This window comes from Lissotriton vulgaris, chromosome 1_2, assembly GCF_964263255.1.
Source record: "Lissotriton vulgaris chromosome 1_2, aLisVul1.2, whole genome shotgun sequence".
Taxonomy (NCBI): Eukaryota; Metazoa; Chordata; class Amphibia; order Caudata; family Salamandridae; genus Lissotriton; species Lissotriton vulgaris.
In genome coordinates, this window is record NC_141686.1 from 338,576,112 (window position 1) to 338,590,883 (window position 14,772).

The 14,772-nt window shown below is 47.4% G+C and overlaps 1 protein-coding gene across 1 annotated transcript in view; it reads right to left on the minus strand.

Moving 5' to 3' along the window:
* Positions 1-13,883, minus strand: part of LOC147736704 (GTPase IMAP family member 7-like) — a 300,921-nt gene extending 287,038 nt beyond the window's left edge. The window contains exons 1-2 of the mRNA XM_086953428.1: positions 13,690-13,883; positions 13,384-13,566 (exon numbers count right to left, since the gene is read on the minus strand). Of these exons, the coding sequence (XP_086809554.1) occupies positions 13,384-13,421 (38 nt within the window). The 5' untranslated portion in view covers positions 13,422-13,566; positions 13,690-13,883. The remainder of the gene's footprint in view (positions 1-13,383; positions 13,567-13,689) is intronic.
* Positions 13,884-14,772: the final 889 nt, after the last annotated feature.

Sequence of the window (14,772 nt, forward strand, 5' to 3'; positions counted from 1 at the left end):
GGCATTACTGGTAAGTAACCAGGCATTACAGGTAAGTAACCAGGCATTACTACTAAGTAACCAGGCATACGTGCTAAGTAAATGGTCATTACTGCTAAGTAAGGGGCATTACAGGTATGTAACCAGCCATTACTGGTTAAGTAACCAGGCATTACTAGTAAGTAACCAGGCACTACTGATAAATAACAGGGCATTACCGGTATGTGTAAGGAATGGAACAGGAAGACCTGGGCTTGGAGTAATGAAGATTACCAGTAAGTAACTGGTCATTACTGGTAGGTAACTGGTCATTACTGGTAGGTAACGGGGCATTAATAGTAAGTAACGCGGGCATTACTGATAAGTAACCCAGCCATTACTGGTAAGTAACCTGGGCATTACTTGTAAGTAACCGGGCATTACTGGTAAGTTACGTGGGCATTACTGGTAAGTAACCCAGGCATTACTGCTAAGTAGCCTGGGAATTACTGGTAAGTAACCGGGCATTACTAGTAAGTAACCGTGCACTACTGGTAAGTAACCGAGCATTAGAGGTAAGTAACCGGGCATTACTGCTAAGTAACTGGGCAATACTGCTAAGTAACAGGGCATAACTGCTAAGTTAATGGGCATTACTGCTAAGTAACAAGGCATTACTGGTAAGTAACTGGGCATTGCTGGTGAGTAACTGGGCATTAACTGTATGTGTTAGGAATGGAACTGGCAGACCTGGGCTTCGAGTAATGAAGATTACAGGGAAGTAACTGGGCATTACTGGTAAGTAACTGGGCATTTCTGGTAAGTAACCTGGCATTACTAATCTGTAACCGGGCATTACTGGTAAGTAACTGGGCATTACTGATACGTAAGTGAGCATTACTGGTAAGTAACCCGGGCATTAATGGTAAGTTACCGGGCATTACTGATACGTAACCGGGCATTACTGGTAAGTAACCGGGCCTTACTGGTAAGTAACCGGGCTTTACTGGTAAGTAACCCGGACATTACAAGTAAGTAACCGGTCGTTACTGGAATGTAACCCCGGCATTACTGGTAAGTAACCGGGCATTACCTGTATGTGTAAGGAATGGAACAGGAATGGAACAGAAAGAGCTGGGCTTGGACTAATGAAGATTGCAGGTAAGTAATTGGACATTTCTGGCAAGTAATTGGGCATTACTGGTAAGTAACCAGGCATTACTGATACGTAACAGGGCATTTCTGGTAAGTAACCGGGCATTACTGATACGTAACCGGGCATTACTGGTAAGTAACCAGGCATTACAGGTAAGTAACCACGTATTACTGGTAAGTAACCGAGCATTACTGGTAAGTAATCAGGTATTACTGGTAAGTAATTGAGCATTACTGGTACGTTACTGGGCATTACTCATAAGTAACCAGGCATTACTGGTAAGTTAATCAATCAATCAGTCATTTGTTAAGCATTGACCCGAGAGGGTCTCAAGGCGCTGGGGTGGAGGTGGGGGCTGCTACTGATCGAACAGCCAGATCTTTAGTATCCCCCTGAAGGTCAGCAGGTCTTGGGTCTGTCGTAGGCTCAGTGGAAGGGTGTCAATGTCTTGGCGGCGAGGTGGGAGAAGGATCTCCCGCCGGTGGTTATTCTTCGGATGTGCTGGACGGTGGCGAGTGAGAGGTCAGCGGAGCGTACCTTGCAGTTGTGGGTGTAGAAGGAGAGCTGTCTGTTGAGGTAGGCTAGGTCGGTCTTGTGGAGTGCTTTGTGGGCGTGGATGAGGAGCTTGAAGGATATCCTCTTGTTGACTGGTAAGTAACTGGGCATTACTGATACGTAACTGGGCATTACTGATAAGTAACCGGGCATTACTGGTAAGTAACTGGGCATTACTGGTAAGTAACTGGGTATTACTGGTAAGTAATCGGGCATTACTAGTACGTAACTGGGCATTACTGCTAAGTATTTGGGCATTACTGCTAAGTAACTGGGCATAACTGGTAAGTAACAAGGCATTACCAGTAAGTAACTAGGCATTACTGGTAAGTAACTGGGCATTACTGAAAAGTAACCGGGCATTACTGGTAAGTAACCCGGCATTACATGTAAGTATCCAAGCATTACTGGTAAGTAATCGGGCATAACTGGTATGTAACCGGACATTACTGGTAAGTAACTGGGCATTACTGGTAAGTAACCGGGCATAACTGGTAAGTAACAGGGCATTACTGGTAAGTAACCAGGCATTACTGGTAAGTAGCCGAGCATTATTGGTTAGTAACCCGGTATTACTGGTAAGTACCCCGGCATTACTAGTAAGTAATCAAGCATTACTGGTAAGTAACCGGGCATTACCTGTATGTGTAAGTAATGGAAGAGGAAGACCTGGGCCTGGAGTAATAAAGATTACTGGTAGGTAACCGGGCATTACTGGTAAGTAACCAGGCATTACAGATAAGTAACTGGGCATAATTGGTAAGTAACCGAGCATTACTGGTATGTAACCGGGCATTACTGGTAAGTGACCGAGCATTAGTGGTAAGTAACCAGACATAACTGGTAAGTAACCCGGTATTACTGGTAAGTAACCAGGCATTACTGGTAAGTAACCAGCCATTACTAGTAAGTAACCTGGGATTACTGGTAAGTAACAGGGCATTACTGGTAAGTAACCGGGCATTACTGGTGAGTATCCCAGCATTACTGGTAAGTAACTGAGCATTACTGATAAATAATCGGGCATTACTGTAATTAACCGGGGGCATTACTAGTAAGTAACAAGGCATAACTAGTAAGTAACCTGGCATTACTGGTAAGTAACCAGGCATTACTGGTTAGTAACAGAGCAATACTGGTAAGTAACCCGGGATTACTGGTAAGTAACCCTGCATTACTGGTAAGTAACCCTGCATTACTGGTAAGTAACCAAGCATTACTGGTAAGTAACCGTGCATTACCTTTAGGTGTAAGGAATGGAAGAGGAAGACCTTGGCTTGGAGTAATAAAGATTACCGGTAGGTAACCAGGCATAACTGGTAAGTAACTGGGCATAACTTTTAAGTAACCGGGCTTTACTGGTAAGTAACCGGGTATTACTGGTAAGTAACCAAGCATTACTGGTAAGTAACAGGGCATTACTGGCACGTAACCGGATATTACTGGTACGTAACAAGGAATTACTGGTAAGTGAGTGGGCTTACTGGTAAGTAACTGGGCATTACTGGTAAGTAGCCGAGAATTACAGGTAAGTAACCGAGCATTACTGGTAAGTAATCGGGCATTACTGGTACATGACTGGGTATTACTGGGAAGTAACCGGGCATTACTGGTAAGTAACCAGGCATAACTGGTAAGTAACCTGGCATTACTGGTAAGTAACCGGGCATTACTGGTAAGTAACCGAGCATTACTGGTAAGTAACCCGTAATTACTGGTAAGTAACCCGGTATTACTGGTAAGTAACCGAGCATTACTGGTAAGTAACTGGGCATTACTGGTAAGTAACCGGGCATTACCTGTATGTGTAAGGAATGGAAGAGGAAGACCTGGGCTTGGAGTAATAAAGATTACCGGTAGGTAACTGGGCATTACTGGGAAGTAACTGGGCATTACTGGTAAGTAACCGAGCATTACTGGTAAGTAACTGGGCATTACTGATATGTAATCGGGCATTACTAGTATGTTACTGGGCATTACTGGTAAGTAACTGAGCATTACTGGTAAGTAACTGGGCATTACTGATAAGTAATCGGGCATTACTGGTACGTAACCAGGCATTACTGGTAAATAACTGGATCAACGACACACATGCGCCTCTGAATTTCCAAACACCTATCACTGAGTTTAGCAAAATAGTAGAGATGCAGAATTTTAACAAACAAGCACAAGCAAAATGTCAACAGGTTTGGTTTTCATATGCTGGAGCTTGCAAACAAAGTCCAAGCCAGCCGAGTTATCTGCTGCATGACATCTCAAAGGTGGGCAACACAAAAGAGGGCACAGACAATGGAGGGTCAGAAAGAGGAAGGAGGCACAGAAACCCGAATTTGTCCATGCCCTCATCTGCATGAGTTCCCAAATTACAGCCACAGTTTGCTATTGAATAAGCGATATGTTGAAAGGGTGGTGAGCCTCTGTTGTGCACACAACCTGTTTTATGCGATTTATTCTCTACCCCCTCGTACAATGAAAGGTTTGCTGTGCCTCTGTTGTGCACACTACCTGTTTTATGCGATTTATTCTCTACTCCCTCGTACGTTGAAAGGATGGTGCACCTCTGTTGTGCACACAACCTGTTTTATGCGATTTATCCTCTACGCTCTCGTACGTTGAAAGGATGGTGCACCTCTGTTGTGCACACATGTTTTATGCCATTTATCCTCTACCCCATTTTATGTTGAAAGGATGGTGCACCTCTGTTGTGCACACAACATGTTTTATGCGCTTTATCCTCTACCCCCTGGTACGCTGAAAGGCTGGTGAGCTTCTGTTGTGCACACGACCGGTTTTATGCGATTTATTCCCTACTCCCTCGTAAGTTGAAAGGATGGTGCGCCTCTGTTGTGCACACAACATGTTTTATGCGATTTATTCTCCACTCCCTCGTACGTTGAAAGGATGGCTCGCCTCTGTTGTTTACACGACCTGTCTTATGCAATTTATCCTCTACCCTCTCGTACGTTGAAAGGATGGTGCGCCTCTGTTGTGCACACAACATGTTTTATGCGATTTATCATCTACGCTCTCAAACATTGAAAGGATGGTGCACCTCTGTTGTGCACATGACCTGTTTTATGCGATTTATCCTATACGCTCTCCTACGTTGAAAGGATGGTGCGCCTCTGTTGTTCACACGACCTGTCTTATGCGATTTATCCTCTACGCTCTCGTACGTTGAAAGGATGGTGCACCTCTGTTGTGCACACAACATGTTTTATGTGATTTATCCTCTACCCCCTCGTACGTTGAAAGGATGGTGCGCCTCTATGGGGACACAACATGTTTTATGCGATTTATTCTCCACTCCCTCGTACATTGAAAGGATGGTGCACCTCTGAAGTGCACACGACCTGTTTTATGCGATTTATCCTCTACGCTCTTGTACGTAGAAAGGATGGTGCTCCTCTGTTTTGCACACAACATGTTTTATGCGATTTATCCTCTACCCCCTCGTACGTTGAAAGGATGGCTCACCTCTGTTGTTCACACGACCTGTCTTATGCGATTTATCCTCTACCCCCTCGTATGTTAAAAGGAGAGCGCACCTGTTGTGCACACAACATGTGTCATGCGATTTATCCTCTACCCCCTCGTAGAGTGCACAAAGCTGCAGAAAGGAAAAAAGGACTCTGACGGGGTTACACGGCCGGCTTTAGCGCTGGCGGTACCCGATGCAACAATCACTTTCAGTGCCCCCACGTCCCATGACTGCCTCTTCGTATTCTCTCACTACCACCAGCAAAAGTGCCCCTCATCTCTCCTATCATGAGATATTGCAAAGCACAGCGTCCCCCTCGTACGTTGAAAGGATGGCGCACCTCTGTTGGGCACACGACCTGTTTTATGTGATTTATCCTCTACGCTCTCGTACGTTGAAAGGATGGTGCGCCTCTGTTGTGCACACAACATGTTTTATGCGATTTATTCTCTACTCCCTCATACATTGAAAGGATGGCTCGCCTCTGTTGTGCACACAACATGTTTTATGCGATTTATCCTCTACTCCTTCGTACTTTGAAAGGATGGCGGACCTCTGTTGTGCATACGACCTGTTTTATGCGATTTATCCTCTACGCTCTCGTACGTTGAAAGGATGGTGCGCCTCTGTTGTTCACACGACCTGTCTTATGCGATTTATCCTCTACTCCCTCGTACGTTGAAAGGATGGTGCGCCTTTGCTGTGCACACGACCTGTTTTATGCGATTTATCCTCTACCCCCTCGTACGTTGAAAGGATGGTGCGCCTTTGTTGTGCACACGACCTGTCTTATGCGATTTATCCTCTACCCCCTCGTATGTTGAAAGGATGGCTCGCCTCTGTTGTGCATACAACATGTGTCATGCGATGTATCCTCTACTCCCTCGTACGTTGAAAGGATGGCTCGCCTCTGTTGTTCACACGACCTGTCTTATGCGATTTATCCTCTACCCCCTCGTACGTTGAAAGGATGGCTCGCCTCTGTTGTGCACACAACCTGTCTTATGCGATTTATCCTCTACCCCCTCGTATGTTGAAAGGATGGCTCGCCTCTGTTGTTCACACGACCTGTCTTATGCGATTTATCCTCTACTCCCTCGTACGTTGAAAGGATGGTGCGCCTTTGTTGTGCACACGACCTGTTTTATGCGATTTATCCTCTACCCCCTCGTACGTTGAAAGGATGGTGCGCCTTTGTTGTGCACACGACCTGTCTTATGCGATTTATCCTCTACTCCCTCGTACGTTGAAAGGATGGTGCGGTGAGTCAGCCAATAAACTGAAGTCCAATTTTTATCTAGACAGTGATAAAATGTTACAAGTTAAAACATTTTGTTACCTAGGAATCACCTATGCTAATGATGGGTCCTGGAAATCAGAGCTTGACAATGCCAGGTCGAAAATGACTCGCTCCACCAGCAGCGTTTTTCGATTTGCTTCCAAGCTTGGTTCAAGAAGCATTCGAGACATGATTAATATCTATAATATTCGCTGTGTTCCCTCGGCATTGTATGGGGCAGGGGTGTGGGGCCACATAGATGGCACCTCTCTCCAAAAAGAGGAGAACAAGTTCCTAAGAAGAGTGCTATGTGTCCCCCACTCCGCTTCCATTCAACTAATTCACGACGAGGTTGGGGTTGAGTTTATCTCGGACTTAGCAGCCGTTCGTCCACTCTTATTGTGGCGTTCTATTTGGGCTAAGCCAGAAACTCGATTCACTCAAGAAATTATTCTTGATTGTATAGGCCTGGACTTTTCCTTACGTATTCTTTGGCTGAAATACATCCGTTTTTGGTTTAAAACTTTGTTTGATATCGATGTTCTTCTCGACCCCGAACTTGCGGTAGAAATACCCAAAAAAGAGATCAAACAAACTTTTCTAATGTATAAAAAGAAAGGGCGTGATGAGGCATATGGTAAGCTAGCTACTGTGAAGTTCTATAGAGAACTTAACTTACCATCGGGGTTCCAAGCCTATCTCCTATATGTCTGCCGCCCATCTCATCAATATGTTTTAACCCGCGTCAGATTGGGTATTGTACACCATTTAGTTGCGTTCCCAGTACAGAAACAGAAATCTGAAACCCCCTGCCCTTGTGACAACGTTTCATGCCAGAGTTGCTGCCATTTCTTACTTTTTTGTAAATTTTATCACTTTTTAAGATTAAGGTATTTAAAACCTATATTTATTAAACCTGTAATTCTCCTGAGGCGGAAGCCGGGAGACACCTTGCAATTTTAAACTTGTCTTCGTGAATTTTCACTGCGTGTACTATCTGTTTTTTAAAAATACCTCACTCACCCTTATCAGCACTAATCAGGCGACAGAAGCGCCAAACAGCGACCCTTCGCTGCAACGTAGGAACCGGCTCCTTAACTATTAAGACGCCATTGACGGCGAGGTAAACAGGCCACGCCCACCCAGAGGCCACGCCCACCCGCCCTCGCTCGATTGTATAAAAACGCTGCCTCCAGCTCACCTAAACAGAACCTGTAATTCTCCTGAGGCGGAAGCCGGGAGACACCTTGCAATTTTAAACTTGTTTTCGTGAATTTTCACTGCGTGTACTATCTGTTTTTTAAAAATACCTCACTCACCCTTATCAGCACTAATCAGGCGACAGAAGCGCCAAACAGCGACCCTTCGCTGCAACGTAGGAACCGGCTCCTTAACTATTAAGACGCCATTGACGGCGAGGTAAACAGGCCACGCCCACCCAGAGGCCACGCCCACCCGCCCTCGCTCGATTGTATAAAAACGCTGCCTCCAGCTCACCTAAACAGAACCTGTAATTCTCCTGAGGCGGAAGCCGGGAGACACCTTGCAATTTTAAACTTGTCTTCGTGAATTTTCACTGCGTGTACTATCTGTTTTTTAAAAATACCTCACTCACCCTTATCAGCACTAATCAGGCGACAGAAGCGCCAAACAGCGACCCTTCGCTGCAACGTAGGAACCGGCTCCTTAACTATTAAGACGCCATTGACGGCGAGGTAAACAGGCCACGCCCACCCAGAGGCCACGCCCACCCGCCCCTTTCCCCCTATAAAATCATGTGCAATTACCGGACGCGCAGCGGACGGGCGCAGCGGGCGCGCCGTCAGCGCGCCGAAGGCGCGCCAAAGGCATGCCCGTCTGGGCCCGTCTGGGCCAAGACGGCCTTAGGCCCAGCCACTATGCCCAATCTGCAAATTGGCATCACATACCCCAGAGACTCACTGCTTGCCTGGAACAGGGGAAAACTCCCCCAGTGTAAATACATCCACAAGGAGGACACACCCTATGTAGGATGCACCCTCTGTAACAACCCCGAGGAAATGGAACGCCACCCAGGTCTCCGGCTTGGTCTTCTGAATTGCAGATCCTTGGTAAAGCATGCCCATGAAATCAACATCCTTGTCCAGGACTCACGGCTAGATCTGCTATTTTTGACAGAAACTTGGCTAACCCCGCACAACGACTTCGATGTGGCCAATGCAACTCCCCCCGGCTACCAAATATGCTGCCTAAATAGGCCAATCGGTAGAGGCGGAGGCCTAGCCATACTTTTTAAAGATCACCTCAAATGCAGAATCGAGACCGGATCTGTTAAAGATTGTGAGAACTGCTATTTCACTATCCAGATCTCTCCTTCCACCTCCCTTTCCGGATTACTTGTGTACCGACCCCCAGGATCCCTAGGGGAATTTACCAGCACTCTGATGGACCATATCTTACTCAAGTCCATCTCGGTCTCTAATTTCCTCCTCCTAGGGGACTTTAATATTCATTTTTTGGACCCCACGAATAATACCGCAGCTAACCTGCTTGCAGATCTCACCACAGCTGACCTCCTCCTGCTAAATCCTAAAGCCACCCACGAGAAGGGTCAACTCCTAGACCCCATTTTCTCTAACATTGCGAACCTGTACGCCCAGGACCCCACCCCCCTGCCCTGGACAGACCACATGCTGATACCAATGCACTGGTCACTCGAGACATCACCAGGGCCCCCTCATAAAACCAGGGTACAAACCAGACGATGGCATAAATTAGTTCCAGAGGCATGGGAAGCCAAACTACGCAATACCATCCCCTCTTTATCCACGGACCCCAATACCGCGGACAGAGAACTCATGGATTGGCTAGTTCAACCCCTAGATAGCTTCATTCCACTAACCACCTCGCTAAAACACATGAAAAGAATCAGTCCCTCCCCCTGGTACACACCCGCCCTTGCCTCTCTCAAAAAACACTGCAAAAAGACAGAACGCCGATGGAGAAAATACAAATCAGCTGAGGAGAAAAGCGCCTACCTCTGCTCCATGAAAGCTTATAAACAAGCCCTACATGACGCTAAAAAGACTTATTTTGAAGAAAAGATAAAAAATTCTGCCTGCTCATCCAAGGAGACCTTCTCCATTTTTAAAGAACTCCTCCGTGTCCCTGCCCCCCCCCCAGAAACCCATGGACCCCAAAGAAGCAGAGGAAAAATGTGCCATGTTGGCCTCCTTCTTCGATGAAAAAATAAAAAAAATACTCTCCTCCCTCCCACCTGCCAACTCCAACATCTCAGAAAGAGCCAAGGAGCTGGCGCCTCTCGTAGACAAAGCGCCTCCCGTAGACAAACCCTTTCTAGAGTCGCTTGGCCCAGTCTCAGAAGAGGAAGTAAGAATCACATTTGCCTCAACCAAGAGCGGAGCCCCTAGCGACCCGGTCCCCATACGCTTCGCAAAAATCATTGTGCAGACTATAGTCCCTCAACTAACTGCCCTGATCAATATCTCACTGGAGCAAGGAGTGGTCCCTTCCACCTGGAAGGAAGCCGTAGTCAAAGCGCTTCTCAAGAAACCGTCGCTTGACCCTACCGACCTCTCCAACTACAGACCCATTTCACTTCTCCCCTGGATAGGCAAAGTCGCCGAAAAATTAGTTAACAAAAAGTTGTCACAATACCTCGAGTCAAACCATCTTCTCAATGACTCGCAGACTGGCTTCAGACCTGGCCAAGGCACAGACACTGCACTCCTTGTGGCAGTGGAAAGAACCAGGGAAATTATCGACTCAGGAGGATCAGTGGCAGTGGTCCTCCTAGACCTGAGTGCGGCCTTTGATACGGTCAGCCACCAGGTTCTAATCCACCGCCTCGGGACTGTCGGGGTCAAGGGCAAAGCCCTGATGTGGCTCTCGTCCTTTCTCTCCCGACGCTCCTATCAAGTATGGGAAGGCGAAAGCCGCTCATCTTCCATCCCCCTCCAGTGCGGTGTGCCACAGGGCTCCTCTCTGAGCCCTACGTTATTTAACGTTTATATGGCCCCACTGGAGGAACTTGTCTCACCCTTCGGAGTCACTATCGTCAGCTACGCCGACGACACACAACTGGTGGTTACACTCTCCCACCCCAAACTCGAGCCCTCCAACCTCCACGACTGCCTCTCCAGCGTATACCAGTGGATGAGCGACTCCGCCTTGAAGCTCAATGGCTCCAAGACAGAGATCCTGGTCCTTGGACAAAAAACCATCAACATCCCTTCCAACTTCTGGCCCGCCTGCATGGGCGATCCTCCCACTCCCAAAAAGGAGGTCAAGAGCCTCGGTGTGTGGCTGGAGACCGACCTTACCTTCCGGACCCAGGCCAGAAAGACTGCTGGAACCTGCTACGGGTTACTTAAATCCTGCAGGAAAGTAATCCCTCTCCTACCCCTCCAGTCGCGCCTTACGCTGATCCGGGGCTTAATCCTATCCAGGCTGGATTATAGCAACGCCATCTACCTGGGCGCCCCGGAATCCACCTTCCAAATTCTGCAAAAGGCCCAAAACGCCGCTGCCAGACTCCTAACAAGCACCCCGGCCAGATCTTCGGCCAAACCCGCTCTTAGGAAGCTACACTGGCTCCCGATCAAAGAAAGGGTCACGTTCAAGGCCCTCTGCCTGGCCCACAAGGCTCTCCATAACACCGGCCCCCCCATACTAAACAATTGGATCACCCCCTACAGACCCACGAGAGCGCTCCGCTCAGAGCACGGAAACCTTATCACGATCCCCAAGGTGAAAAAGGCCCGGATAGGGGGCCGCCGCTTCTCGGTAAACACCGGACTCAAGTGGAACGCACTCCCCCTGAACCTCAGAACAGAGCCTGATCTACTCCGGTTCAGAAAAACCCTCAAAACTCTCCTCTTCCCCTAAACCAGTCTCTTACCTACCCGCTCCCCCCCATGAGTTACAAGGTTCTAGCGCTGGGATACCCTCGTGGTGACTACGCGCTCTACAAAACTTAAAAATAAATAAATAAAAAATAATATACGGTCTTTTAAGAAAGCCCTTGTGTTACTATCAGCTTTAGAAAATGTGGACATTTGCTTTTTTGTTGCCATTTTCATTTTGAAATGTACAGCTGCCAGGAAAAGTATTGTATTGCTATGATTTTTATATTCCTGTCTGTACCTTCATAAAATGTACAGCTGCCAGGGCGAGCATCTTTTAGCAGTGATAACTTATCCTCAATCCTGTCTGTACATGTTTCTTTCTTTTGATCTTTTATATCTTCATGGTACAGCTGCCAGGAAATGTTTAGTGTTGTTATATTCCTATACTTTCCTGTCTGTACTTACATCTTAAACCAAAAAAATTTACATATCCCATGACTTAGGCAGGGGCTTGTTATTCAACGTACAGCTGCCAGTATAAGCATTTTGCGACAAATATATTTATTCCTGTCTGTACGATTTTAACTTCTGTACCATTTGGTCACCTTTATGTTTTAATTGTGATCCAATGTTTAAACGTATGTCAGTATGTGTCCTATTCCCTTATGAAATATCTTGATTCCCCTGTATAAATTTCGTATTTTATAACAATCTTTTAATGCAATGAACTGATCTCATGTTTTGCTTGTATGATTTGTTTACAAATCGAATAAAAGCTTTTGAAATTGAAATTGAAATTGAAATTGAAAGGATGGTGCGCCTTTGTTGTGCACACGACCTGTTTTATGCGATTTATCCTCTACCCCCTCGTACGTTGAAAGGATGGTGCGCCTTTGTTGTGCACACGACCTGTCTTATGCGATTTATCCTCTACTCCCTCGTACGTTGAAAGGATGGTGCGCCTTTGTTGTGCACACGACCTGTTTTATGCGATTTATCCTCTACCCCCTCGTACGTTGAAAGGATGGTGCGCCTTTGTTGTGCACACGACCTGTTTTATGCGATTTATCCTCTACCCCCTTGTACGTTGAAAGGATGGTGCGCCTTTGTTGTGCACACGACCTGTCTTATGCGATTTATCCTCTACCCCCTCGTACGTTGAAAGGATGGCTCGCCTCTGTTGTTCACACGACCTGTCTTATGCGATTTATCCTCTACTCCCTCGTACGTTGAAAGGATGGTGCGCCTTTGTTGTGCACACGACCTGTTTTATGCGATTTATCCTCTACCCCCTCGTACGTTGAAAGGATGGTGCGCCTTTGTTGTGCACACGACCTGTCTTATGCGATTTATCCTCTACCCCCTCGTACGTTGAAAGGATGGCTCGCCTCTGTTGTTCACACGACCTGTCGTATGCGATTGATACTCTACTCCCTCGTATGTTGAAAGGATAGCGCACCTGTTGTGCACACAACATGTGTCATGCGATTTATCCTCTACCCCCTCGTAGAGTGCACAAAGCTGCAGAAAGGAAAAAAAGGACTCTGGTTGGGTTAAAATGAATAAACTGCAGATTGTAGAAAAACAGATCTGTTGGCAGCACGGCTTAGCATCCGCTCAGGTTGATCCTCAGAGGTAACTGAAGCCAACAAGGTGGAATGTTGATGACAACAATCTATATGGAATGTTGAACCCCAAACAAAAGGACACAGAGCGCATGCTAATATAACATAAGGTGTGAACCTAATATAACACAGCATATATATTGACGGACTACATATAAACATAGAATGTAACAGACGGCACAGGTCTGTCATTCAACTTGCCATTTCATCTGTCTTAGAAGTGGCAGGTGGTCGTGTTAGAATTAGAAACACATCGTGTGCTCTTGTGCAAGTCATTGATCCTATGCCACTGCAGCGCGCGGAGGGTCGAAAGTACCCGGCGCCCTCTCTGCAGTGCCACGATCACACGGAGGTGACATAGTTCCTAGATGAAGCTAGCGCTCTTTGAAGCGCTACGAGTGTAGTTCATGATTGCATGAGTGCCCTCCATCGGGGGCTCCTGTTCCCTGGAGCCCCCCAGAAGCAGAGCGCGCGCCCCTTACCTCCCGGGCAGCAGCGCGAGTGCCAGGTGGTCGGACATCTCTCCTCTGATGCTGACAGGAGCCTCTGTCGGGGGAGCCTCGGTCGGGGGAGCCTTCGGTCGGTGAGGGGTCAGGGGTGTGCGCCGGTCGCACCTCTCACAGCTGCCCTCAGGCCGGCTCTCTGCACCTCGGTCCTTTCTGCTTCTGCAAAGAAGGAAGCAAGGGAGGGTATGAATGCCCCGCCTCAGACCAGCACATGGCACGGAGGGGCACCGACGGGGGTGAGGGGGAGGGAGGGCACAGGTGCCAGTGACATTCAAGCCTCACCTCCCGGGGTCTGCAGAGGGTCTGTGTCCCTGGCAGCTCCTGATTAGGCCTCTTCCTCCTTCAAAGACTGGGGCTCTGTCTCTTCACTTCCTCCTCGAGGCCCTTGCTAATATACACCTCGGCCTCCCATTGTCCAGCGCGCCCCGAGCACCTGACACCTGGTATGTTGTGTTTGCCTGGACTTCCTTCAACCCACTCGTTTCTTACAAATCACGTGGCTTTGTTGTAAGCTGGCGGCTCCTAGCAACGCTCTTCCCTCGCTAAGAAAAGGAAAACAGGTTCCCAGGGGTATTTGGCTCTTATTTCATTTCTTTCATAAAAGTGCCAGCAGCAAAGGGATCGGGAATGCTTCCAGAACGGTGTGTTCTTGTGGTTTGAGAGTCTGCCATTTATTGCAGTATTATCCTTCTACCTGTGTCTGGTACTCTTTTGTAACTTGCACACGCCACTTTTCTCTTGTAACACACTGTTTGCTCCTCTTACATTTTGTTTGCTTTTGATACTTGCACAAGCGCCATCGTTGCCCACGTAACGTTTGTTCTTGTGCCTGAGTGTCCTCCATGTATTGCAGTATTATACCTCTACTTGTACTTTGTACGCTTTTGTAACCTGCACGTGTCACTTTTTCCTCCTGTAATGCACCGTTTGCTCCTCTTGGATTTTGTTTGCTCACGATTGTCACTTTTACCTCATGTAACTTATCGTCTGCTTTTGTGTAATTTGTTCACTTGTAATTTCCTCCTCATGTATCATTACTGTTCCTATTGTGAAGCGCTCTGACAACTTCGGGTAAAGTCCGCGCTACATAAAAACGCATAAATAAATATTAAACGGCACTGAACCCCAGTACTTCCAACACACTGCAACCCCTAAGTGCTTGTCAGCCAGCACCAACCTTGTGTCCATCAAACATCCTGGTACACACCAAGCCAGGGGGCCCAAAGTCGTGGTAACCATGCATGTGTGCAGTGGGCCCCTGGGGGGAGGTCACAGAGTGGGTGGGAGTCGGTGGCGGCTTAGTGTCAGGATGTCTCTTTCCCTTCAATTACCAACCCCTGGGGCTGCTTGCTTAGTGAGTGTGTA